We start from the raw sequence: 24517 nt of genomic DNA on the forward strand, positions 1-24517 counted from the left end.
ATTTGTGGTTATTTAGTTTGTGAGATTTGTGTTTCTTTTCCACAATGTCGCTGCCCTGCTTATTGAGTCTCGGAGTGCACATGCAAATGCTGAATGCAATAATAAGTGTGTATACAGCCAGTGTTCCTGTCATCTTGTTTATAGCGTTCCATTACTGGAAAAAAAATATTCACCTGATTGGGCCTGATTGGGTTCCATGGTGATTTCAGGCAGTCATTAAGGGATGCCATTTACGGAGCCGTGTGGATCAATAACAATATAATGACTTTGACATCACATTTGCTGTTGCTTAGCGGGTGCTCAAAGATACTTTTATTTTCAAATGGTGGCAGCTAGATGTGATTGGTTTAGTTGAGTGACTGCTGTTTGTGTTCCTTTTGCAGTCATGACACTCAATCAAATTTGAAGCCCTGGTCCCCTAGTACACACACACACACACACACACACACACTCACTCGTATGATATCATTGACTTCGAGGCTAATGTGAATAAGTAAAAATATTCTCTAACTGAATACCTATTTCTCTAAGCATTCATACTGTGCTTTCAGTTTTCCTGGGTTTAACACGTATACTAGGTTTTCAAAGACCTATCCAAATCAGATTCATACTCAATCCTATGCCATCTGCCTTTAGATTCTCATGTCCCCAGTAGACATATGAATACTTAAGCTTTATAATTTTGAGAAGAAACCAGGTTTTTTTCGCGGTTCGACAGGTCTGGGAAGATCAGGCTTGTCGTTTATTCAGGTAGAGGAGATAATACACGGCCGCCCTTATCGGGCTCTTCTGAGAGCAGGGGAATTTGTTTGTGTGGCTGTCAAAGTGTGCTGATCTCCCGGAGATTAGACTGATCTTTTTAACCTGTCTAAGCTATTGAAAATGACTACTGCTCTAGCAACAAATACATAAATGCTCAATGCTTTATGGAGTACATAAGCTGCACCAAAATGACCTCTTTTAAGTGGGCAATTGGACAGTTGTAATATATGCAAGCCAGCAAGAATCAATGGTTCTCTCTTTGCCATTTTTATATTACACTGAAGCCATTTTGTTTGGCATGAGACCCAAAAACTAAATAAATTGAATATTTTTTAATGAATACAAATATTCAATGTTAGCATTTTTAAATGTATTTTTCCCTTTAAAATATGCTGTTATGGCTATATAAAAGATAATTCTTCCCATTGCTCTTCTCCTTGCACCAGCCACGTAATTTGTCCTTTAATGGAAGTCATTAGACAAATACATATACTTATGCCTCCTGATCCAACCGTTATCACAGTAACAAATGAGGGGTATATCCCAACCCCCTTATGCACCTATGGAACAATACCATCTATCCGTAGAATTGTACCAGTTGTGTCTGTGTAATGATGCCTGACAATGTCTACAATCCTGAATTACGAGTATAAGCTCTAAGATAAACACTGATGCAGAAAGACTGTGCTGTGAATTACGCATGTGCATGTTTTCCCTCCTACGATGGTATCTGCCTGATTATGAATGTGCTCGCATGTCCTGCTATGCATTTGTGTAACGTTGGGAAAGAAAGCTAGATTACACCTTATGTTCTCACCGGCCAAAGCCAAATCCTGCCATCTCTATTAGATGTTTGTCTCAAGTCCTAAAGTTAATAGCCGACCCCTTAAAAAAGTTTTCATCTGAAGTGCATTTATTTATTATACTAAACAAAAGTTGCATTACCTCTTATTCTATTGAACATATTTGAATATTCTCCCTTTCTCGATCTGACTGACGCTATTCACTGCAGTGAGGGGACATTCTGGCTAATTTTAGTCATTCTTGTAAAGCAGGAAAGAGTTGAAAAAATTCACAGACTCTAAAATCCGTTGCTCGCAACAATTCGATACCCCTGCCATGAGTCCTGTCAGTTTCCTTTAGGTAATAAATTGCATTTTGACAAGGCACCAATAGTGACTGTTTAGTATTTGCGCAGCCGAGGCATGTTAATATCGGTCGACCCCCGTGGTCCATGAATGCAGTAGGCCGCACCCAGCAAGTGTGACTAAAGGATCTCCATACTGCGCCTGTGTCCTCAGGCAGCAAGAGGGTGTAATCTCAGCTTCAAGGTGACACTAAAGGCTGCACGTTATTTTGGCTTCCCCCTTCATTTTGGGGCAGCAAAATATGCCTCACCAAAATGGCCGATAATGTCCACCCTTCTGACCGCTGTTTTTTGGCACAAATCCCACCACAACACCGCCCACTATTCTTTAAGAGTTAGTGCAGTACTCTGGCGTTCTCTCTCGACTGCTTCTCACCTCGTCCACTGTGAGGCTTCTTGTCTATCTCTCCACATTGGGGCTTGAAAGAAAAGGTCACGTGTTGTTAGGTGTCCAAATTAAAAGGTGTTTGTTCATTTCATTTTCTCACAATTCCAAATGGGCCCGACTGGTCTCTGAGAATGAGAAGCCTGTCTATGCACTTGGGATTCCTTGTTTGCTTTACATGTTTATAGTAGGATGGCTTCTACTGACATTCAGTCCTTGCATACAGGCCTTTGTTTTAGCTAATGATAGCTGTAAGTGATTCATTTACATTTGACGATGACATTTAGAATCATAGTTGATTGCGTCTCTCACGTGTCTCCTGGTTTTAAAATGCATCGTTATATCCTCCAAAGACATAACATGCTCTAGCATCAACTGACCTTGAGTTCTTGATCTTCTGCTGCAACCAAAGACCAAATGTATTTTTGTGTTAGACACACAGCGCGTGCCGTTGTCAGGTAGACTCTTCCCCGACCATCTCCATTTGTTTATTCCGCATTGAACTTGAAGAAAGGACCTTTTTTTGTATTGGATTGCACTGATCTATGTAGTTCAATTTTCACTGGCCAAAGTCACAACCCAGCAAAGTGTTAGGTCAGGTTGCTGGTGACAGTTCCCCCATTTCCCTGTCTGTGTGGATACAGACACACCTTCCTGTGGGGAACACTCCATTCACCCAGGTCCCTTAGGTCCCGGCTCATTGGCTAACCTGAGTCCCAGGGAGGGAAGAACAATTTGATTATATATTTATCCCCGCCACCAACAAAGACCCTGGTCGCCCTATTCATGTTTTCGATTTGAGACCAGATTAAAGTGGATACGTATCAAAGCTGAAAAACATCTAATAGTATTGATGCATACCTCTTTGTACACAGCTGCACTCTGTTACTGTCTATGCTGATCAAACGTAGTTCTTTTCGTGGACTTGTTCAATTTGATTTATTTTCTTTTGGTTTTGTGTGTGTCTGGAACAATGCGCTACTTGGGAATGAATGGCATGCTTGGATGGGCTTGGGTGACATTTTTGGATTGTATTGGTTCCCTGGTGTCTGCCCGAGTGGATGGGGGCGCACCTGTATATGTCACTCATGCCATAGCCACACCCATGCATGTCTGTGTGAGGAATGGGCTGCCCTTCCATCTTTGTTGTTAGGCGTTTTTTGTTTTTTTTGACACATTATAATGCAGAGATATATTTCTGTACCTAAATTATTGGCTTTCTGCCTTTTTTGTGCTTTTTTTAAGAACATGTCATTATCCAGTTATAGCTGTCATAACTAGATACAGCATAATATATCAAGCTATCTATCAAGATATCTAGCTTCCATTGTTTAATTTACATTTTTACAAGTCAGGGCAGAACAAGTGATGTTTCTTTGATCTTTTTTTCAACGTATTTTTTATATCCATTTATGTTTCTAATGGAGGCATAGCACCTCCAGTATAAGGAACATGTGTTTTCTTTTTTTTCTTGGTACGTTTTATACCAAATTAGTGTGTGAGTTTCTTACCACAAAAGAGCATTTCCTCAAAGGTCAGCATTGAAGTTTTTGCCCTCAAGGTCAGGTTGTGTCTTGCGCAGGTATTAACGTTACAGGACTTGCATATACAGTCGCACAGAGGAGGATAAACTAAAAGCTTTGTCTGCAGAAGGTTCTCGATCCACGTCCAATTCATTCTATAACTATAATGGACTATTAATGTAATAAGTATTTTTAAGTGTTAATCAAAATGTGTGTGTTTATACTATTAAATATGCCTTGGCTGTTAAAAGCCAGTAACAGCAGATACCTTTTTGGTAGATGTTGTGCATACTGCTTGATGGCTTTATTTACTAAACTTTACATGTTTGGTCTCAGTAGAAAACATGCTGTATGTATGTTTTGGTAATTCTTTCAGAGCCCAGGTCGGTAAATGTCAGCTCTCCGGAAAAAGTCCCTTCAGGGTGTTTCACCAGTCCGGGTGTAAATATCAGTGCCCTTAGTTTGTTGGTGAAAGGTGTCCCATGCAACCATCACACGAATCCCATTTGGATCGACACAGCGTATTTTGGAATGCTACCTATCCTTGATGCCCACTCTGTTACCCCCGCCCCCTACCTGCCACTGAATCCCACCCCCCCTTCAGTTCTCACACATACCTCACGTTCTGCCGGCCTTACGACTTATTGACATTTGCATTGAGGTGCAATGTTTAAAGGAGGGAGTAAGTGAGGTGTCGTTGATTCTTGTTTTCAAGCCCCAGTGTGTGAGACCCACAAACCCACTTTGAGCCATGTTTTTTTTATTTATTTTTTTTGGTTTTAATTTATAATCACAGTCTCCTTTATTCTATACCCCACTTATGCCCCCCTCCTCCTCCTCCTCCTGCTCCTCCTCCTGCTCCTCCCCCCCCCCTCTTTCTCCGACCACCCCAACCCTTTCCCCTTTGCGTCCTGTACAGTATGTCTGCGTGCCCATCCGTCACTTTCTGTCTGCCCGTCCCCCTCTGTCTGTCTTCTTGTCGGCTGTCTTGCTGCTTGAGTCTGTTTTGTTCTGCCTTGTGTCCTGTCTCTCTCGTCCCTGCCTTTTCTGTCTTGTCTATCTGTCTGTCTCTAAGTCAGCTCTTCCATTTACTTCATCATTTCTAACACCTGCACTACTTTGCTTCTCTCTCTCTCTCTTTGGCCTTCTTTGCATCCCAACAAACATTTTGACATTGTCTAGATGTGGCGACCTTTGTTCATAGAAAAAGAGTTTAAAATAATTACACATGGAAGTTGTTTGTAAATAGTTGTATATTTTTAGTGAATTCTCTATCATCATTTGCTTATTCCACAAGAAGGATTTTCTTCAATATCCAGCAGGTGTGTAAAACGCCTTATCTTCTATGATAGGTGAAGGAAGTTTGGCATTTGACCAAACAGCAACATCGGTAATCTCATGTCCTAGGCAAACTAATGTTACTTTCCTGAGACGTATATAGGAAATCCTGCTTTAAATAACACTTCAAAACTTCCCTGCTCATGTAGGGTTGAATTTGGCAACCTCTTGTATGACACTATTTGTCGAGTGCTTGAAGGGATGCATTTCATGAACACACTGTTTTTGCTAACTCCTACTCTTTCATTTTCTAACTCTCGCATACTGTACACACGCACACTCATGCCAATACCAACGAGGAGAATATACACATCTATGTATATACATCTATGTATATACACGTGCACACACATGCAACTACACAGTGCCTTTCACCCCCTTCCTCTCCGTCTCAGACTCAGACTCATTATCAGCCTCCTTCCACTCAAATCCTTCCATGAGTTTTGAGGTCCTGCCCGTCTTTCTCTACTAGCTCACGTACTGCCCCCTTATTCATCTGCCTTTTCTTTCCCTTGCCCTCCATCTCTCTTTTGTGTTTTCTGGATTTCTACTCCCTGTTGATCCAGTTCTGTTCCTTGACTCCAACACTCTGTGATAGTAGACTCTCTAGCTACAACTAGATCTTTTTCTATGTATTTCTAGGCACACACCTTGTTCCTCAATACTTATTTTGTGTTAACTGGGACTGCGATGTGACAATGTGCCATCATCACATTTTGTCACATTGCTGGAGAAAAACAAAGTTTACAAAGCATTGAAGTGGGTTCCCCCCCCCCTTCACCCTCCTCCAAACCTCCCCCTCTCTTTTTCTTCCTCTGTCCCCTTTTGCTCCTCTGTTCCCTTTCTTCCTCTCCTCCGATGCTTTATCCTCTATCTTGTATTTCTTCTTTCCTCTCCAATCGTCTTTTGTCTGGGCATGCTAGCGACCCTTCAGTTATATTCCTCTATGCATTTTATCTCAATTTTTATATCTGATTTATTTATCATTTTGCTCCTTAATTTACCTCGGTCTATTTATGCATGCTGTCTGTGAAACTGATAGCTGCATCTATCAATGGAACCGTGTCAGATCTTAATGAGGCTTTGTCCAGTGGATCTACCCTAAACCACAAAAATCTGATTAAAGTTTCTCATCTTTAAGATATCGAGGCAGAAGAAACAGGCTTCAAGTGCAAACCTTCACTAGAATGTATTTAGATATCTTGCAGAGATGGTCAATAGCCCCGTAACCCTACACTTCCTGTGCTGTGGGAGAAGCCTGTAATGGCCTACTTCCTGTTTGTGCCTGAGAGGACAGGAAGTTCCAGGTTGCAATGGTTTATGTGATAGCATTATTACATGGCCTTTACTCCACACCTTCATACAGGTTATGGTACAGGCGTATATATATGTATTTGTATATCTATATATCAGCAGTTCAGTTCCAAAGATGAGAAACTCGTAATAGATTTTTGTGTCTTTAATTGTGCTGTGATGGGTCAAATATTGGTCAATGGAACCTTGTTGCTATGAATCGTTGCTTTATTGTTAATCTACTTTGTTGTTGAAGCAGTTCTGTTAGTTTAGTTCCTTTTCATTTTTGTTCATTTTTTACGTTTTGAGAAGTCTACTTCTTTTATTTTGTGTTTCAGTTCACATGTACCATGTTGAACCTTTTTGTGTTAAGTATTTCCTCGAGAAGGGTCAATTTACATCGACCTCTCCTGTTACCTCTCTCTCTTTTTTTTTTGACTCCCTTGCCCTCTTTTGTCATCCTCTCCCCTTCCTCATGCCTCCTCCCAGTCCGGCGGGTGCCTCCACGCTTCTCCATCCCTCCGACAAGTCAGGAAATTATGCCCGGGGGCAGTGTGAACATAACGTGCGTGGCGGTGGGGTCGCCCATGCCTTACGTCAAGTGGATGCTAAACGCAGAGGATTTGACACCAGAGGATGAGATGCCAGTGGGCAGAAATGTCCTCGAACTGAGCAGCGTCCGTGAGTCAGCCAACTACACCTGCGTGGCCATGAGCAGCCTCGGCATCATTGAAGCTGTGGCGCAGATCACTGTCAAATGTAAGAGAGAACTGTGCTCATGGAGAGGTGTAATTTAAAAAGAGGACGCAATATTAATGACGTGTGAAATGATGAACGGAAAACGTTGCTTGTGTTGTCGATTTAATATCCTGTGGGCACTGTGACGGAATTAAAAAGAAATGCCCTTTAAGTAAGTAAGAATTAGTCACTGTCATGATGATTTTCTGTCTCCCTTCTTTTTGTCACCATAACAGCTCTTCCCAAGCCCCCAGGTACCCCTGTAGTTACTGAAACCACTGCCACCAGTGTGACCATCACCTGGGACTCGGGCAACCCAGACCCGGTGACTTACTATATAATCCAGTACAGAGCCAAATCCCCAGACAGCAAGTACGAAACGGTGGACGACATCACCACCACGCGCTACAGCATTGGTGGCCTCTACCCCAACACAGAGTACGAAATCCGGGTCTCAGCCGTCAACACAATTGGCCAGGGTCCTCCCAGTGAGCCAGTAGAAACCCGGACTGGTGAACAGGCCCCTGCCAGTCCCCCACGAAACATACAGGCCCAGATCATATCCCAAAATACCATGATGGTGCGCTGGGAGGAGCCCGATGAGCCCAATGGGCAGATCAAGGGCTACCGTGTTTATTACACCATGGACGATTCCCAATCCATGAACCTGTGGCAGATCCATAATGTCCAGGACAGCATCATCACCACTGTCCAGAGCCTGGTTCCTCAGGAGACCTACACAATCCAAGTCCTAGCGTTCACTTCTGTAGGCGACGGACCTTTCTCAGAGCCCATCCATGTAAAGGTTCTCCAAGGAGGTAAATATATTGAGTCTGAGTTGGTGTTAATACTGTAAGATATTCTTTTCTTTCATTGCTGTGGTCGAATTTTCACGTTGACAGCCAATGAAGAACATCTTCAGCTGTTTTTTTGCATCAGCAGCACATTTCATGAAACTTTAGACAGATTGTGCTTGCTGCCATGTAGACAATTTTTCTCCCCGACCGTGCAAGGTTCACCCACACATCTGCAGCCTCTGGAAATGATGACAAAAATCTCTTTGATCATGACAGTCCAAAAAAAGCCACATTTGAGATAAAACCAAAATATGCGAACAGCTTCCGGGGGCTGAAAGGGCAAAGTGGCAGGTCACACTTAAGTAACCCCAAAATATGTAAAGGACTCATACCATGCTGGCCATCAGGGGACACATTTTGTACATCATCTGCTCCTCTCAATTTGACTCCATCTAATCCTCTGGCATTTTATGCCATTTTCTGTTATGCTCATCGTGTTGTGGTGACAGAAAATTTGCTATTTTGTCAGGAAGTCAGTGAACAGGAAAAAGGTTTGCAACCATGTCCTCTGCTATTTTGTTCAGTTCCAGGTCAACCATCCAAGTTTCAGGTTGGAGCTTTTACCGATACCAGCATTGAGCTGACCTGGGAAGCTGCCTACGAGAAAGAAGGAATAATAACCTATGAACTTCGCTACATGGAAGGCAGATCTGGCAACCAGGTAAGACTTGTGGTTGTTTCATTTCAAATTTCAGTGGCTGCCTTTTGCACTGAGAAGTTTGCATTTTCCTTTCCAATGTAAAATCCCCTTGAAACCACTTCACTTGATTAACAACACTCTCCATCAACAGATGAAGAAATCATTTGGACCTGCGTCCTCATATGTTGTGGAAAATCTCCGCCCAAACACAGAGTACCACTTCTCACTGGCAGCCATCTCTAACAAAGGCATTGGAGCCTTCACCAATGACTTATCACAGAAGACCCTGCAAGCCAGTATGTAGCCCTTCATTTAGTCTTTTAGCATGTTCTCTTTGTGTGTTGGCTAACAAAGGGATTCTCCCACAGAAAGCAGTTAAATGGTTTATGGCTTTACAAAGTGAATTGAATTCTGATGAGATTTTGTACTTCTTCCTTTTGCTGTAAGTTGTAACTTTATTTCCTCTAATGTCAACTGCATCATCAACTTTAAACGGTGATTGTGTTTTTCATTGACATAATCATGGTTCAAAGCTCATTCAAAAAAACGGTGAATTACATAACAAACTGACTCTTAGTAAATGTTGACCTTGATTTTGTCGATGCAACACAACATTATGGTATTTTCCACCTTAATTTTCAAAAATGTTCCCTTTAGTGTATCTTTAATTTTAGAATGAATTGCATACATTGCCCCTAGTGTCAAACATGCATGAGCGTACACAACACGTTTAAACAAATTGTGGCGGTTACTCGTTCCCCTTTCACTTTTGTTTCCTTTTTCCTTTCCTTTTCCAACAGCAAGCGCACTTTCTTCCATGTGACCGAGACACAAAAAATGTCAGCTCTCCTCTAAGACTGCCATGGCTCTCATATGACTTGTTTTCAGATTGGGAATGGGAAATTTGGGGATGAGTTAGTCATCAAAGACAATCAGTACACATATCCCCACTACCTGAATTTATTACATTAATCAGTTCTGCGCTGCTCATTTTATTTACGGATGGCAGGAACATAACTGCATTATTTAAACCAGCTGGCTAAAAATAAAAGGAGTGATATGATAATTTATTAGTGCACACAGTTAATCCACTCAAATATCAAAAAGCATCTTAAGGACTGTTGTGATGCCTGGGAATTAGATGTATGTATTTTGGTTTTACACAGCACACAAAGAACGGCAATAATGTTGTATAATATATATTATAATCAGTGCTATATTTAGCTATATTTAAGGTAGTAGGGGCCAGTCTAAAGTAGTCATTTTGGACCCAGTTGATAGTCACAGACAAAGATGCATGTATACATTCATTGTCAGAGTTACTACCTTTCAACTCAATAACCTGAACGCAATTGACCTTTTCTGAGACAAAAGAAAGCCATGGCGGTGGGAGAAGACCTCTATTAACACATTTTCTGTTTCTACCAGTGCAACTTGTTGGATGTGTCCCCACAACTGGGCTGTGGGGGCTGTGGAACAACCACTTCACAGTTATTTTTTGTACTGCTGGGCAGCAGAGCTACACCGACAGTCGCATGCGATACTCACTCCTACGCACTGGGGGTGCTGCTGAGAGACTTTCACCGTCACGGCATGAAAATAATTGTTGTCCATTCGGCCCCATTTCTGTCTTGATGTCTCACGGGTGTCTGTACACATCTTCACCTATTGATGTGTGTTTGTGCGTTCCCTACCACTGTTTTTGCATTTGTTCTTGACCCCGTAACCTGCAAGCTGATTGGATTGGATACACTCCTCACTTTCTCTAACATCCCCCTATTTCAGCTGTGTTTCTCTCTTTCTGTTACATGTTCCCCTGTGCAATGGAACACAATCTCTCCTTGGAATGGCTTTACGTCTCCTTGCTCACTGTGTGTCCTCTTCCTTTTACTTTGAGTGTTTTTGAAACAAGGTTTTCAGTTCAATTTTTTTTATTTTTTTTTTATTTTTTATGGGTTATCCAAAATGATATAGGTTTGACATCACTACCAACAGTAGCTTGCAGCTATTTTCATCTTTTTGTTGGGTTCTTAAATGGCTCCAACTGGTGGTTCTTCCTTTCAACTGCCTCATTCACACAATTACATCGAATAGAAAGGATAACTATTATTAATAATTGCAGCTGCCTGCCCTCCACATAAATGTGATCCTACTGTCATGGAAATTGGCATAGATTTGTGTTTGTAGTATTAATCATCTTACTAAATATTATTATATATTTTTGTTGTAAAAGACAGTTTTTGTGACATGATTATCAAATACTGTTAAACACCCATCTATATTTTTTTATCCATTCCTTTTTGCCTGGGTCCGCATTGCCCCTGGTCTTTCTCAGTCAATATCTTTTTTTTAGGCTTTTATCAAGAGTCTCTGCTCAAGCAAGAGTAAGATACATCCATTGGTTTCTCACTGCTGAGGTCAGAAAAGTCACACAAAGTCAGACAAAGCAAAAGATTTCCCACATGACAATAAAAAAACTTGATTTTCTGGATCCTTTGAGGTAAGTGATTGAGTGGTTAAGGGATTCAGTCTGCCATTTATAAAAATCTTCACATATTAATTCAATTAACAGTGGGTGTTTTTTTGCAGTCTTTTTCTGAAACACCATTGTAGAATTGGAATCATATAGTAAGCATTCTTAAGCCATGAATAAATACTAAAATGTATTCTATTTTCTGTTTCCTTATACGAGTCAGAAATAATCACCTATCTCTATGTCTGTATGTATCCAAGTCAGTGAAGGGCAGTGTCAAATATAAAACTTAAATTAAGTGCTTTCTTGGCATAGCGAAGCATGGACAGTATGAACTATGCCTTTTTTGGAGAGAAGAAAAAACAGAAAGGGGCACATTGTGTAAATGTGGAGCACATGAACACAAAGTGAAAAGAAAACACAACGTTCTCAAGTTTAAGGGCAATGACCTGACGTAAGTCAGACTGCCGAGTTCTGTGCAATCACTGTGCGAGTTTCTAACGCATCAAAGACCCCTCATATGTAAAATAATCTCACACCATAACCTCTAATGACATAGTTTCTTCACTAAACTAGCTGCACACGTTCATATTTTTGAAGATTCAGGATACATGAAGTATTAAGTATTCCAACAAATGAAAAGGAAATAAACTGTAGTAAAATAAAAACATTTCAAAATAGTTTTATTGATTTTGCTCCTCACAGGCCTACAGAACCATTTCAACTGGGATCTAACCCCAAATACAGTATCCGGCAGACTGAAACCCTTTTCCACTGAGGAAAACGAAAGACGGACAACTTGACTTCCCTGTTTATCCTCCATTTTCTGTGGTCCAAAATGCTATCCGACTGTTGGAGTTTGTGCTCAGCCATAGCAGCACCACCAGGGGCTATTGTCATGGGGACTACTCTGTCTATAGATCTCAGTCTTTATTTGGATCATGGAGACTTGTGCCAAATAACTCCTCAAATCAAAGAGCACCATATCATTTTGTTGCCTTGTATTGCCATAAGGCCACGAGATGTAACCGGCATCTGTAGTCCCCATTCAGAAGCAAGGCCCCTTGGGGGCGTGCTGCCACAGCCGACCAGGCTGAGACCATGTCTGTGAGATGGTTTAGACGTCGCCGGAGTTGGTCCACAAGACGAGAGCTGGGGGAGCGCTCCCACTGTTCTTTTAGCCGTTTCCCGGCTTTCCGACCTGTAAGATGGACCCTGTGAGGCTGGTCTACAGGACTGCAGATAAGAATCCCATTTCATAGCGTCAGAATTAATTTCATGCTTCGCAATGAGCTATGAGCCCGGCCGGTGGATTGTCAGGCTTTGTTACACATTTAGATTATACCTAGAACGTGCCTGTAGCTAGTCAAGTGCTATCTCTCAAATTAAAGTGGCAGATTCTAAATCCTCTGTATTTAGCCGAAACAAGCAGTTTAGCTCCCCCCCCCCCCACACACACACACACACACACACACACACTTACTCTAATTGCAGGAGGTTTTTAGATGTATTGGAAAATCTGTGTGAGCCACAGCACGACCATTTGGCACCAGGGGGGATTAATTCCATAATGATCCACAAATATGAACATCCTGTCATTCAAGGCCTCTAATGCAATTCAAATGCAGACATGTGCTTGTACTCTGATAGCAAAAGCATTGGCAATCTGTCATTTTAAGAATTGACAACAGACTAAACTGTGAGAAACTGTGTGCCATTTATTTCCACAGAGGATGATGCACTAGCAATTGTTTAATTTTAAGATAGTTGTGATGATTACATATGGCACCAGTACTTGACATTAGAGACTTTATACCCAGAAGTCTTCATATCACAACAGGCTAAAGAAGTCCAAGAGGTGGACATGAATAATTATGTGTCAAATAGCATTTGGGAAACTCCTTCAGAGAAGCTTTAAAAGAACCTCTAGAAAGGCATTAGCAGAGTCTCTTCTTTTGTGGGTGTAGTTCTTCTATCCATAATCCTAGCATTGGCCTTCACGGGATATACACTTCATTTAAGCCGGGCCTTTGCCCGTCCTCAACCGTTATCGGGCATGAGGCCGCCTGTGCACTTTGATAGCCTGGCCCCTGTCAGATTCACAGCCTTTTCCGCACCACCAAGATTGAGAACTGAGCACTCATTCTTGACGTGGAGAGTTTGCAAATACAATATGAGAGAAGGAGAGAAACCGAAGGGCTCCAAATCCAGTAAGAGCGTAAGTAAATAAGCCCATTGGACACAGAGAAGGGTTTGGGAACTGTGGCTGAGGTCCTGCCCTATTTGTTGTGTGCTGGAACATTCATTTTTCAGTGGGAGGAGGCCGTTGTCATAGTCGGAAACCTTGTATTTATGTATGGTCTACCCAAAGTCACACTAGTCAGAACACTATCGTTTAAACTTTTATGAATTTAGTAATACGAGCTTTCTTTCTTGCTCCCTCTATTATTGAGTCTTGTCATTTTGAAAATGGAAGCTTTACAGGAAACATAGGCACAGGGCTATGCAATGGGATTTATTTAACAAACGAAAATGAATAATATGGTTGTCGATTATTACATGACCAAGTGCAGAAGAGCCTGGCCTGCATGGCCTTCCCTCTCACAGTCTTGTGGACCCTCCAGACCAAAAATACACGAGTATAAACAGCCCTGGCAACAGCACAGAGCCAACTCTCTCCCTCTCAATAACCCCAAGATGGGTCCAGAATTAACTCCCAGTGAGTCGAAATTGAAGCTATTATTTACTCATTTGAAACGGAAATAGATGTCAACACATCTAGCGTGCGTTCGGAGAGGGAAAGTGTTTCAGTTCACTGGCTGTAGAGTAAGCACGCTCTGCTAGTCAGGTGCTGGTGGTAAGAAAGTCTAAACCAATTAGTAATAGTGGGATCAGGTACGTATGATGCAAACAAAGCTTGTGATTTCTGTCTGTCAAAGTCAAATAAGTGCATTTTCAATGCAGAGTATCTGTTTTTTTCATGTTTTTCCATGAGTTGTTGTGTTGTTGTGGTTCTTTCCTTTGAGTTACCTGGGTTACAGAGAAATTCATTTCCCAGTACCCTCCTTCATTTTTTTTACCTCAGCCTTTGTTTTGGAATAAGAACATGTTTTCACTGGTTTCGTTTGAGTTGATTTCCTAATTTGCTGAATGTGGAATGCCTTTTTTTGTCGTGATGGTATTTCATTCTTTGGAGGGGATTATATTTTTACCTTACACAACAGTAAAAAAGGTAATAATGAATTGGGTTTTTTATACCAAGATGGACACAAAAAACGAGGTACTACATAGAGGAAACCCGGCTTGGATAGAAATATTTTGATAGGTTTTATCCGTATAATACCAAACTCTGGATGAGAGTGAACGTTTTATCGCTCCCTGCACAGCACACTCTCTGGACGAGCACAAACTGTGTAAGAGCTTGGCACAGATTAGAAGCGAGAGGCGTTGGATTTGATTTAGAAAGTTCACAGATGTGTAGGTTTTAATATGTTTTGGAAGAACACTTCAGACAAAAATAACAGCTACCGTGTTGGAAAGCTTTTATTTTGTTACAAATTAAAAAGGACTTGACTTCCTCCCTGCTAGCGTATATTTATAAAAAAAATAGCTCGTTTTAGTTCATGCTCACTTACCTGTAGGTTCTGAGACAAAAATCATCTCAGTAAGATGGATATGGTAACGTCTCAGATAACTCTTTATCAACTGGACCAGAACATTTAGAATGTGGATACAGGCTTAAACACAGATCACATGAACAAAACGGCGCCCGGCCTGCTGACGTATTGCTGTACATTGCAGGACAAACAAATGGGTTGTGTTGGACATGTGGCAGGAGATTGTGATGGTGTTGCGACAGGAATAATTATTTTTGTGATATTTACAACATAGATTTCTTGAAAAAGTCAGACTGCTGGGGGACATTTGCCAGGAGCAGTAATACTTGAGTGCTTAAGCGAAAAAATTCAACCCCATGATACTTTTGAAACCGTAATGCCAAAGTCCTTGTACCAAAAGCTATTATTTTTACTCGTCCAGCGAAGGGAATCCACCTTAATTCATTATTGCCATTGTCCATTAATGCCTCTTTTGTTGACATTTGCTTGATGATTTTTTATTTCAAACATATTTTGCCTAAATGTTTTTTGGGGGAAAATTAGTCTTCTTTTTATTTTCTTTATCCATTTATCATTTTCTTTATCTCTACCATCTTTTTTATTTTTTTGTTTTTCACCCCCAACTTTCCCCCTCCTCCTCGTCCTCGAATCCCCTTCCTTCCTGTCCTTTCCACCTCACCAGAGCCCTCAGCCCCCCCTCAAGACATTAAGTGCAGCAGCACCAGCTCCACCACCCTGCGGGTAGGTTGGCGCCCCCCGCCTCTGACGAGTCAGAACGGCGTCCTGACGGGGTATAGGGTGCGCTACCAGGTGGTGGACCTGTCAGAAGGCGGCAGTGACGATGGCGAGCCCATGGAGGAGCCCATAATCTCTGCCACTAACGAGGTGGTGCTGCTGCAACGATTGGAGAAATGGACCCAGTACCGCGTCACTGTGTCGGCCCTCACTGTGATTGGGCCGGGCCCTGAGAGCGAGCCCCTACTCTGCCGCACAGACGAAGACGGTACATCAATCTCTAATCTGGGGTAGCTAAGCTTCGTGTAGAAATAAAACTACGGTTTTAGATCGGGGAGTGTGCTCCTGGACGTGAATGGTATAGAGGGAACATATTTCTATAGTCCAGCATATATTCATGTCATAATCATTTCTATATCATTGTGAAAGCAGGGATATAGCTATAGATATATTTCTACGTAGGTAATGCTTTACAGGCGCGTTGTATCATCAGCTCGTCAGTGTCTTTCTGGAAAGAGCTTGATTCATGCGAGTGTGTATCGCTCCAATAAAACGCCGTGAATTGAAGGATCTGAATCTCCAGTGAGTTCTGCGAGTCTGTGGGGGTGTGTGGGTCCTCATCACGAGTCCGATGGATAGGTCAACAAGTTGGACAGCACGTATTTAAACCACAACAGGGTGCATCAGTGCACGTACGTGTGGAGACACTGATGCATGTTGCATACATGTGTGTGCGGTATGTGTGTTTCTCACGAGTACCATTTGAAAGTATCATTCATTGTCCTGGCAGGAATCCATTTCCAACAACTACAACTGTTTAAACCACGTGAAACGGAAACACTTCCAAGAGATAACACACTTGGGAAATCAAGTGTGTTGCAATTTAAGCGTAACCAACCAAATGTAATTCATAATGGCTTCCAGATCCCTTATACCTCCTCTATCGGTAGGCTTTCAACAATATCTCATTGCTCAGCTGAGGATCATAAGCATTTATGAGCACTGCGTTTAGGGTGCCAACAGGGGGTTGGAGGGTAAAGAAGCTGCTGTGTGTCCTCGAAGGTCGCAATTCTAATCCCCATACTAAGAGAATGTTTTATCATACCTGGTAACCTGAAAATATTTGACAAAAAAGTTGGAAATGCATAAGCTGACAGGTAAAGATGTTGGAATGCCAAAAAACCTCTGAATCATTGACGGACGGCTGACATTGCTTTCTATTTTCCACAATCCGTTTCACATCCATTACCCCGACGCGTTACGCATTGTACTGACACCGATGTGCAACGAGAGCAACAGATAGAGATAAGCTTAAATATTCCTGTTTTTAAAAGACACCAGTATGAGGAGCTGCAGCGTTGAAAGCCACCGCGCACTGACAACAGCAAATAACACATTTCCTGGTGTCGCTACGATAATGACGTGTGACAGAGGAGTGGCAAGTAAAGAAATAGGAGTCTGGGCTAAAAGGTAGAGAGGATTTAGGTAATAAACCAGATTAGTTCATGATCCTGGGAAAGGTGGGGGAAATGGGGTTGTGATTTAAGGTGGGGGGGGCAGGACTTGCAGTGTTTGTGGACGAGTAAATGGAAGCAGTTTGAGTGGAAGAGTTGTATTAATGGCACATCCATCTCAGAGAGGGCCAGTCGGTGACACACTGAAAGGCCTAGCAGCAAGGCCTCCCATAAAGGCCTGTCATTATGACTGAGAGCTTCTCACCAATGGTCGGACAGACACAAGGTGGAGGAGACCGGAGCAGGTGGAGGCAGTGTGAGAGAGCGGCAGGATGGGTTCATCAGAGGCTTATTCATTTCCCGTGTGCCCCCATCATCCTCCATTGCTCTTAAGAGTAGTGTGAAGTATGTGGAGAAATTTGACTAAAGCGCCGTATTCTTTGTCTCTTTCTCCATATTTCTAGTCATAAGCAAATTGATCTGATTTGAGTTTCTGTTGTCCTGGCACCCGCAGTTCCTGGGTCTCCTCCAAGGCGAGTAGAGGTGGAGGTCCTCAACTCCACAGCACTAAAGGTGATGTGGCGCTCCCTGACGCCCGGCAAGCAGCACGGTCAGATCCGTGGCTACCAGGTACACTACGTCCGCGTGGAAAACGGCGAGTCCCGGGGCCTGCCCCTCATCAAGGACGTCATGCTGGCCGACGCCCAGGTATGACCATCTCCCAGTTATCTCTAAAGGATTAAGTTCTAGCTAAAGGCATGCTTTTAACCGTGCATCAATGCTCTTTCTCACAACACATTGCAATGGTCTTTTAAAAAAAAAAAAGAGATTTGTAATTGTGATACGAATCGACCACAAAGCCCCACCGATGCATTTCTAAAAGACATTCCGAAGAAAAACTGGTAAACTTTTTCTCAAGCAGAGTGCAAATTGTACACTTTGACCTCGCTGTTGTGGCGTGGCATTGCTGGAGAATGGAAAGCGATGCGGGTGCTCTTCCACCTGGGATTTCATTTCATATTGCTACAATATCTTTTCCCCTTTGCCCACAACAAGAACTGTAATCAAAGCTTCACTCATCTTGTCCTCCCTCTGCTGCCTCTCTGGCTTTTATTAGGAATGTCTAGACCCCTCCTTTATAGCAACATATGCCATAAAATGTCTGAGTGTTTGCTTGTATCAAATGTGAAAAGAAAGAAAATGCTGATTACAGTATCCTCTGCCTTGGGGGGCAGGCAAAGTAAAATTGGCATGAAAACCTTTCCCCAAAAATCAGCCTCCACTGACAGTTAGAATTGTAATGGACTCCTGTTTGATGGCCCTTTTTTTCATTTTACAAAACTTGTTGGAGGAATTCTGTCAAAATGAGACTTTTGTGCACAGTGGCAATCACCAAAATGGGAATGAAAGCCTTGAAGCAATGAAGTAAACAACACAAAAGAGAATGGTTCCGTGCTATTCTACATATTTAGGGAATAAGGCCAAAAGGCCACCAGCGTCAAATTTACATTTAAATATTTAGCTGACCACAAATTAAAGAGTAGAATGAGTTTAAATAACTTGATTAAAATATCCCAAGGTTTTTATTTGTCAGTAGTATTCGTCACAATGACCATCAATGATCATTAAACCCTTAAAAGCACACATACAGTGCATCTTTAGTTCTGCCTGTAGCTATTAGTGATTCAAAGTGACACGGTAGCATGGTTAAACAGGCAGACCTGCACAACTCTCAGCCGCTCAGTTCCTGCTGCTCCTCATAACACAACCTTCACACAGCTTCTGTCTTTCCTGACTTTACAAAACCAGTGACCTATTTCTGACACCAACCCTCTGATCCCAAACATCTAATCCCCCCCCCCACCCCCCCCCCCCATCTCTCACACTCCTATTTATTCCCTTTATTTTCTGTTTCTTTCTTTCTTTCTTTCTTTAAAAATGATTACTTTCTCTCCTGCGCTCTCCTCTTTGGCGGGGGGGTTAGTGGGAAACGGACGATACGGCTGAATATGTGAGTACGAAGCTTCGCCTGAGTGCTTTTGGTAGCTGAGCGGGTATTAAAACGTGGATATTGCATCAACCCGAGTTGGCTTTTACGTCCACACAACCCTTCCAATCTTTATTTAATGCATTTGGATAACATTTTGGTTGAGAAGTTTCACCTCAGCCGTCTGGCCAACCAACCTCAGGAATACCTCTGCACGCCATACAGAAAGGAAGGACACGCTTCTAAATGAGGGCTGATGCAATATCCACTGCCCACTGTGCCTGGAATGCTAATGCTACAAGTGTCGTGCTGTGTGTTGAAACGATGTGTTTTGTCTTGTGCTCTGGTGGTGTGTATGTGTGCTTTTTTTTCCCTATGTTGTGCCTGTTCGAGAATTATTTCTTTTTTTTTATTTGTGGTCTTCCCTGAAGTTAAATTAAAAATGGAAAAAAATAAAAATATGGAGGCAGTAGTAACCTAGTGTAAACTCCTCATCACATCTCTAGTAATCAATTTCGAGTTTTTTTTTTGTTGAGAAGTTGGACCCTTATTTTGAACCCAGATTTGATATGGAGTCCATCTGCATTACGTGAATACCATCTCAAGTACTAGACAGTACTTATACCTCATTTACCTCTATTGACCTCTCGGATTCCTCAGCCAACCAGCCTGTTAAAATCCTCATTCCGTATTCGTTTAAACCTGCTCCTCTGAAAGATTCATTAGAATTGATCGGAAGCTGCTCTTTGAAGAAAACTCAAGGAAACTTAATGGCTGGGGTAAAAACTGCCAGTGACAGGGCAGGATGTATTCAGCATGCATTCATCACCAAGTTAAGTTGTCGATTTGGAATATCGCTAAAGGAATGAAGGCGCTACTTCCCATTTACATGCATAATGGGCCTATTCTAACTTGGTAACTCCTAAAAATGAACTTAATGGAACAGACTCATATTTCTCATGGGAAAACCTTACATTTATTGCATGCCCTGTGAACGTTGCGGTACCTGGAGGCATATAGATTAACATCCTGTATAATGCAGTTTGAACTGCTTGAAGGGGGTCGAATCATCAAAAATTCAAGACCCATTTTGACATTTTCCTGTCTATCTCTTTGCCCTATGTCTCCCCTAGGAAATGGTCATTGGAGGACTCAAGCCAGACACCACTTACTCCATCACAGTGGCAGCGTACACCACCAAGGGGGATGGAGCCCGGAGCAAACCCAAACTGGTGGTGACCAAAGGGGCAGGTCAGTCCCAGGATCAATAATTTATTTGTTGCTTGGTTTGCTGAGGATAGGTTCATGCAACACTAAAGGCAGCGTGTTGGCTTTCAGCCGGTGGCTGAAGGGCACCTTGCTCAGGGTTTTTCTCATCATCACCGTCCGGCTGCAACTGCTAGGCTGTCAATCAGCCTTTGATTCAAGAGATTTACACCTACATTGTCATTGCTTTATTGAGCCAAACCTCTTTCTCTTCTGAATATTTGGAAAATCTGACGGAAATGTTTTGTATTTATGTGCATTAGGCAAGATTTCTGTTTTACAAACACATGTTTAGAGTCATTTTCAGCGGTGAAAATGTAACTTTTTTTCAAAATGAATCATTCTGAGGTACATCTGGATACAGTTCGGTCAGGTTATGGTTGCTTTTAACCAGAGGACTAATTATGAATAATTATATAATATAATAATAATTAATAACAATAATTTGGAATCATGTTCAGAAGGCTATCCACGGAATTTTTAAATATTGTTGTACATGGTAGATTTTTCTGACAAATTGTGACAGCTTGGTAGACTCACTGGTTTGTGCTTAAGAGATGGGGGTGGAGGCTAATGTCTGCACACTACAAAGCCTTGACTTTACAACCGGAAAGCATATTGGTTTGATCCTAATTGAAATAGCAGCTACCAGTTACCATGAACCTGCATTAAGCCCAGATTCAAGCGCCCCCCTTTGTGTGAGCATCTATTTCAGTCATATATATATATATAGATATACACACACACACACGCCTACATATTTACCAACACCCATACACAAATACTTTCTATGCAGACCCATTCTGTGGCACGATCAAACACACCAATGGCTTCCCGACCCAACAAACACACAATCAAAGGCAAATTTCCCCAATCCTGACAGGCGTGTGTGTTGCAGGTGTGTTGCCTTTTAGGCATTAGGCTTTTATTTTGTACAAGCTTTTATTTTGAAATGGTTTCCTGCCTTAGGAGTTCCAGGCGTTAGTTTCCTGTTAGTGGTTAGAGGAAAATGGTGGAATCCATCAACATGCTTTCGTCATCCATTGCAATCCACATCGTAAATGCTGCAGAGGCAATGTCGTAAGTTGATAACTTCATTGTTTTAATTATAAGGTTAATGTTAAGATGCATATTTACAGTAAAAGGAGATTTGACGACTGTAATTAAAAAACGTTTTATTCACATATGTTTACGTAGGACTAAACAATTTTGTATCTTGTGTTTGTTACAGTTTTCACTCTTCTGTCTGTGACATGATATAAAGAGCCACAGTAAACAGCTTGAGAAGCTTACTACGACTCAACTCGTCATTTGCAGAAAGAGTTTAGCTAGTTGAATAGCTGCGGTTGCTACACCGTAGCGAAGACAACATAGTGAAAAGACAAAGAAAGCTGGCGTTGTACATCGTGGTAAGATGGATAGCAAACAAAGCGACAGGGAGTCAGTGGCCAGTAAAAGAAGTTCACGGTCTTCAACTTCATCAGCTGGCTCAGTAACACGTGCTCGTGCTAAAGCGGAGGCAGCTAAAGCACGCGCTACATTTGCAAACAAAGAAGCTAAAGCTAAGCTAGAAAGAGCTGCAACGGAGGCTAAGCTACAGAAAGAAAAGGCAGAAAAAGAAGCGGAATATTACAAAGAGAAAGCAGCAATCGAGTTCGAATTGCAGCTAGAGAACGCAAGAAAGGATGCTGAGCTAGAAGCGCTTGCTAGTTATCGCGAAGCCGCAGCGGCCGAAGCTGAAGCTGCCGTGTGGGAAGATGCAATGGACAATTTTGTTGTACTGGATGAAGCAGGCCCATCAGAGAAGGACAAACTGGAGCGTACAAGTGAATATGTCCAGTCTCAATACGAGCTACACTCAGGTGAAACCCATCCACGTACCAGGTCACTAAGACAAGCAGCCATGAATGCTAGTTCCCAAGTATCTCAGCTTCCGACAGATGAAACCCATCAAGGATATTCTTCCAATCCTTTCTCTCCAACATGGCAGCCGCCTGTTAGTCCTAAAGAACCGTCATATGCAAAAAATATTACCAACCCTGCATTAGCAAACTATGGCTCGGAAAATGTGCAAACACCTTCAGCTATTAAAGTGGAAAGGCAAGTCCCACGAAAGGAGACTGACCATCAGACAAACATAAACATGCGTAACGCATACTCAAACAACCCTCCTCAGCCTTCCCTTCCACACTTCATATCAACAGCTAGCCATGGTGCACCCGGAGCCGAACATCTAGCACAGTTCTTGGCTCGTCGCGACCTGGTGAGTTCAAGTTTATATAAATTTGATGATAACCCAGAAAACTATCGAGCTTGGCATTCATCATACATAAACGCCACTCAAGGGCTAGGCCTCACAGCCACGGAGGAGCTAGACTTAATGACTAAGTGGCTCGGTAGAGAATCCAGCGACCAAGTCAGACGTCTCCGTTCAGTGCACGCGACGAATCCTGTCGTAGCACTCAGAAGGGCCTGGGAACGTCTCCAGGAATGTTATGCAGCACCCGAAGTCATCGAAAGGTCCCTTTTCAACCGGCTCGATCATTTCCCAAGGCTTTCAGGGAAAGAACACACAAAGCTACGAGAACTAGCCGACCTGTTAATGGAGGTGCAGGGAGCCAAGGAGGACGGCTACCTCCCAGGCCTGTCTTACCTGGACACCGCAAGAGGGATCGAACCCATAGTTGCAAAACTGCCTTATGGTCTTCAAGAAAGATGGGTATCCGCCGGTTCAAAGCACAAGGATGAAAATAATGGACGATTTCCCCCATTCGAGTTCTTTGCAAGTTTTGTACACCACGAGGCACGGAAAAGGAATGACCCTAGCTTTGCCATTCAAGGTACTAGCGGCTTAGCTGCGAAGCCTGAAAGGCCCTCCTTTAGAAGTAACCAAACCCCTATATCAGTTCACAAGACGGATATAGCCTCAACACACTCAAACGACCTAAAAGGAACCGGCGATCCAAACAAAACCTGTCCAATACATGGTAAACCCCACCCACTCAGACGATGCAAAGCCTTCAGAGCCAAACACCTAGAGGAAAGGAAAAGCTTTCTCAAGGCAAAGGGAATCTGCTTCAAATGCTGCAGTTCAACTACGCACTTGGCAAGAGACTGTCCAACTACAGTCAAGTGTATAGAGTGTGATAGTACCTACCACGACGCTGCTATGCATCCGGGTCCTGCACTTCAAGACGGGGCTCCCTCAACCTCACCACACAACGGCGGGGAGAGAGAAGAGAGCAGTGACACTAAAGCCGTCGTCAGCGCAAGCTGCACCGAAGTTTGTGGAGCACGACAAGTCGGCAAGTCATGTTCCAAGATTTGCTTAGTGAAAGTATACCACAAACGTCAACCAGACAAAGCCATCAAGGCCTACGCCATATTGGACGACCAAAGCAACCGATCGTTAGCAAGGTCTACTTTCTTCGAGCTCTTCGACATCAAGTGCGAACCATATTCCTATTCTTTGAGGACGTGTTCCGGCACAACAGAAACATCCGGACGTAGGGCTGAAGAGTTTGTGGTGGAGTCACTCGACAGCAGGGTCACAATCCCTCTACCACCCCTCATCGAGTGCAACGACATTCTTGACAATCGGTCAGAAATCCCAACGCCAAACGCAGCTCTATGTCACCCTCACCTTCGCAAGGTAGCAGAACACATTCCAGAAGTTGACCCCACAGCAGAGATTCTCCTGTTACTCGGCAGAGATATCATTAGAGTTCACAAGGTACGGGAACAAATCAATGGTCCACACAATGCCCCATTTGCCCAACGCCTAGATCTGGGCTGGGTGCTAGTAGGAGAAGTCTGCTTGGGGAATGCACACAAGCCTACAGTTAGCACCTTCAAGACAGCTGTGCTCGACAATGGCCGCCTATCGCTCCTTCCACCTTGCACCAGTTTTCTACGAGTCAAAGAAACGGTTCCTTGTAGCAGGGAGACAAGACACACCTCCAGTAAGGTTACAGGAGAAGTGTTGGGACAAACTGTTTTCAATCACACAGAAAACGACAACAGGTTGGCACCCTCATTTGAAGACAAGGTTTTCTTGAAGCTTATGGACGAAGAGGTCTTCAGGAATGAGTCACAAAGTTGGGTAGCTCCACTCCCATTCCGACAACCAAGACAATACTTACCTAACAACCGGGAACAGGCAGTGCAGCGCTTTGGATCACTTCAACGAAGCCTGAGTAGGAAGCCAGATATGCAACAGCAGTTTGTGGCCTTCATGGGAAAAATATTGGAGAACGACCACGCCGAAGTCGCACCACCTCTGGCAGAAGACGAAGAATGTTG

The 24517-nt window shown here is 42.8% G+C and overlaps 1 protein-coding gene across 17 annotated transcripts in view; it reads left to right on the forward strand.

Moving 5' to 3' along the window:
• Positions 1 to 24517, forward strand: part of ptprsa (protein tyrosine phosphatase receptor type Sa) — a 116180-nt gene that overhangs the window by 44640 nt on the left and 47023 nt on the right. For 7 of the 17 annotated variants that reach the window (XM_037469614.2, XM_062563364.1, XM_062563362.1 and 4 more), the window contains 8 exons: positions 6938 to 7207; positions 7423 to 8004; positions 8568 to 8704; positions 8835 to 8979; positions 15456 to 15776; positions 17477 to 17670; positions 18947 to 18973; positions 20083 to 20200. In XM_037469614.2, coding sequence (XP_037325511.2) covers positions 6938 to 7207; positions 7423 to 8004; positions 8568 to 8704; positions 8835 to 8979; positions 15456 to 15776; positions 17477 to 17670; positions 18947 to 18973; positions 20083 to 20200 — 1794 coding nt within the window. The remainder of the gene's footprint in view (positions 1 to 6937; positions 7208 to 7422; positions 8005 to 8567; positions 8705 to 8834; positions 8980 to 15455; positions 15777 to 17476; positions 17671 to 18946; positions 18974 to 20082; positions 20201 to 24517) is intronic. The other 10 variants (XM_062563363.1, XM_037469619.2, XM_037469625.2 and 7 more) reach the window with 2 other exon arrangements.

This window comes from Pungitius pungitius, chromosome 7, assembly GCF_949316345.1.
Source record: "Pungitius pungitius chromosome 7, fPunPun2.1, whole genome shotgun sequence".
NCBI lineage: Eukaryota > Metazoa > Chordata > Actinopteri > Perciformes > Gasterosteidae > Pungitius > Pungitius pungitius.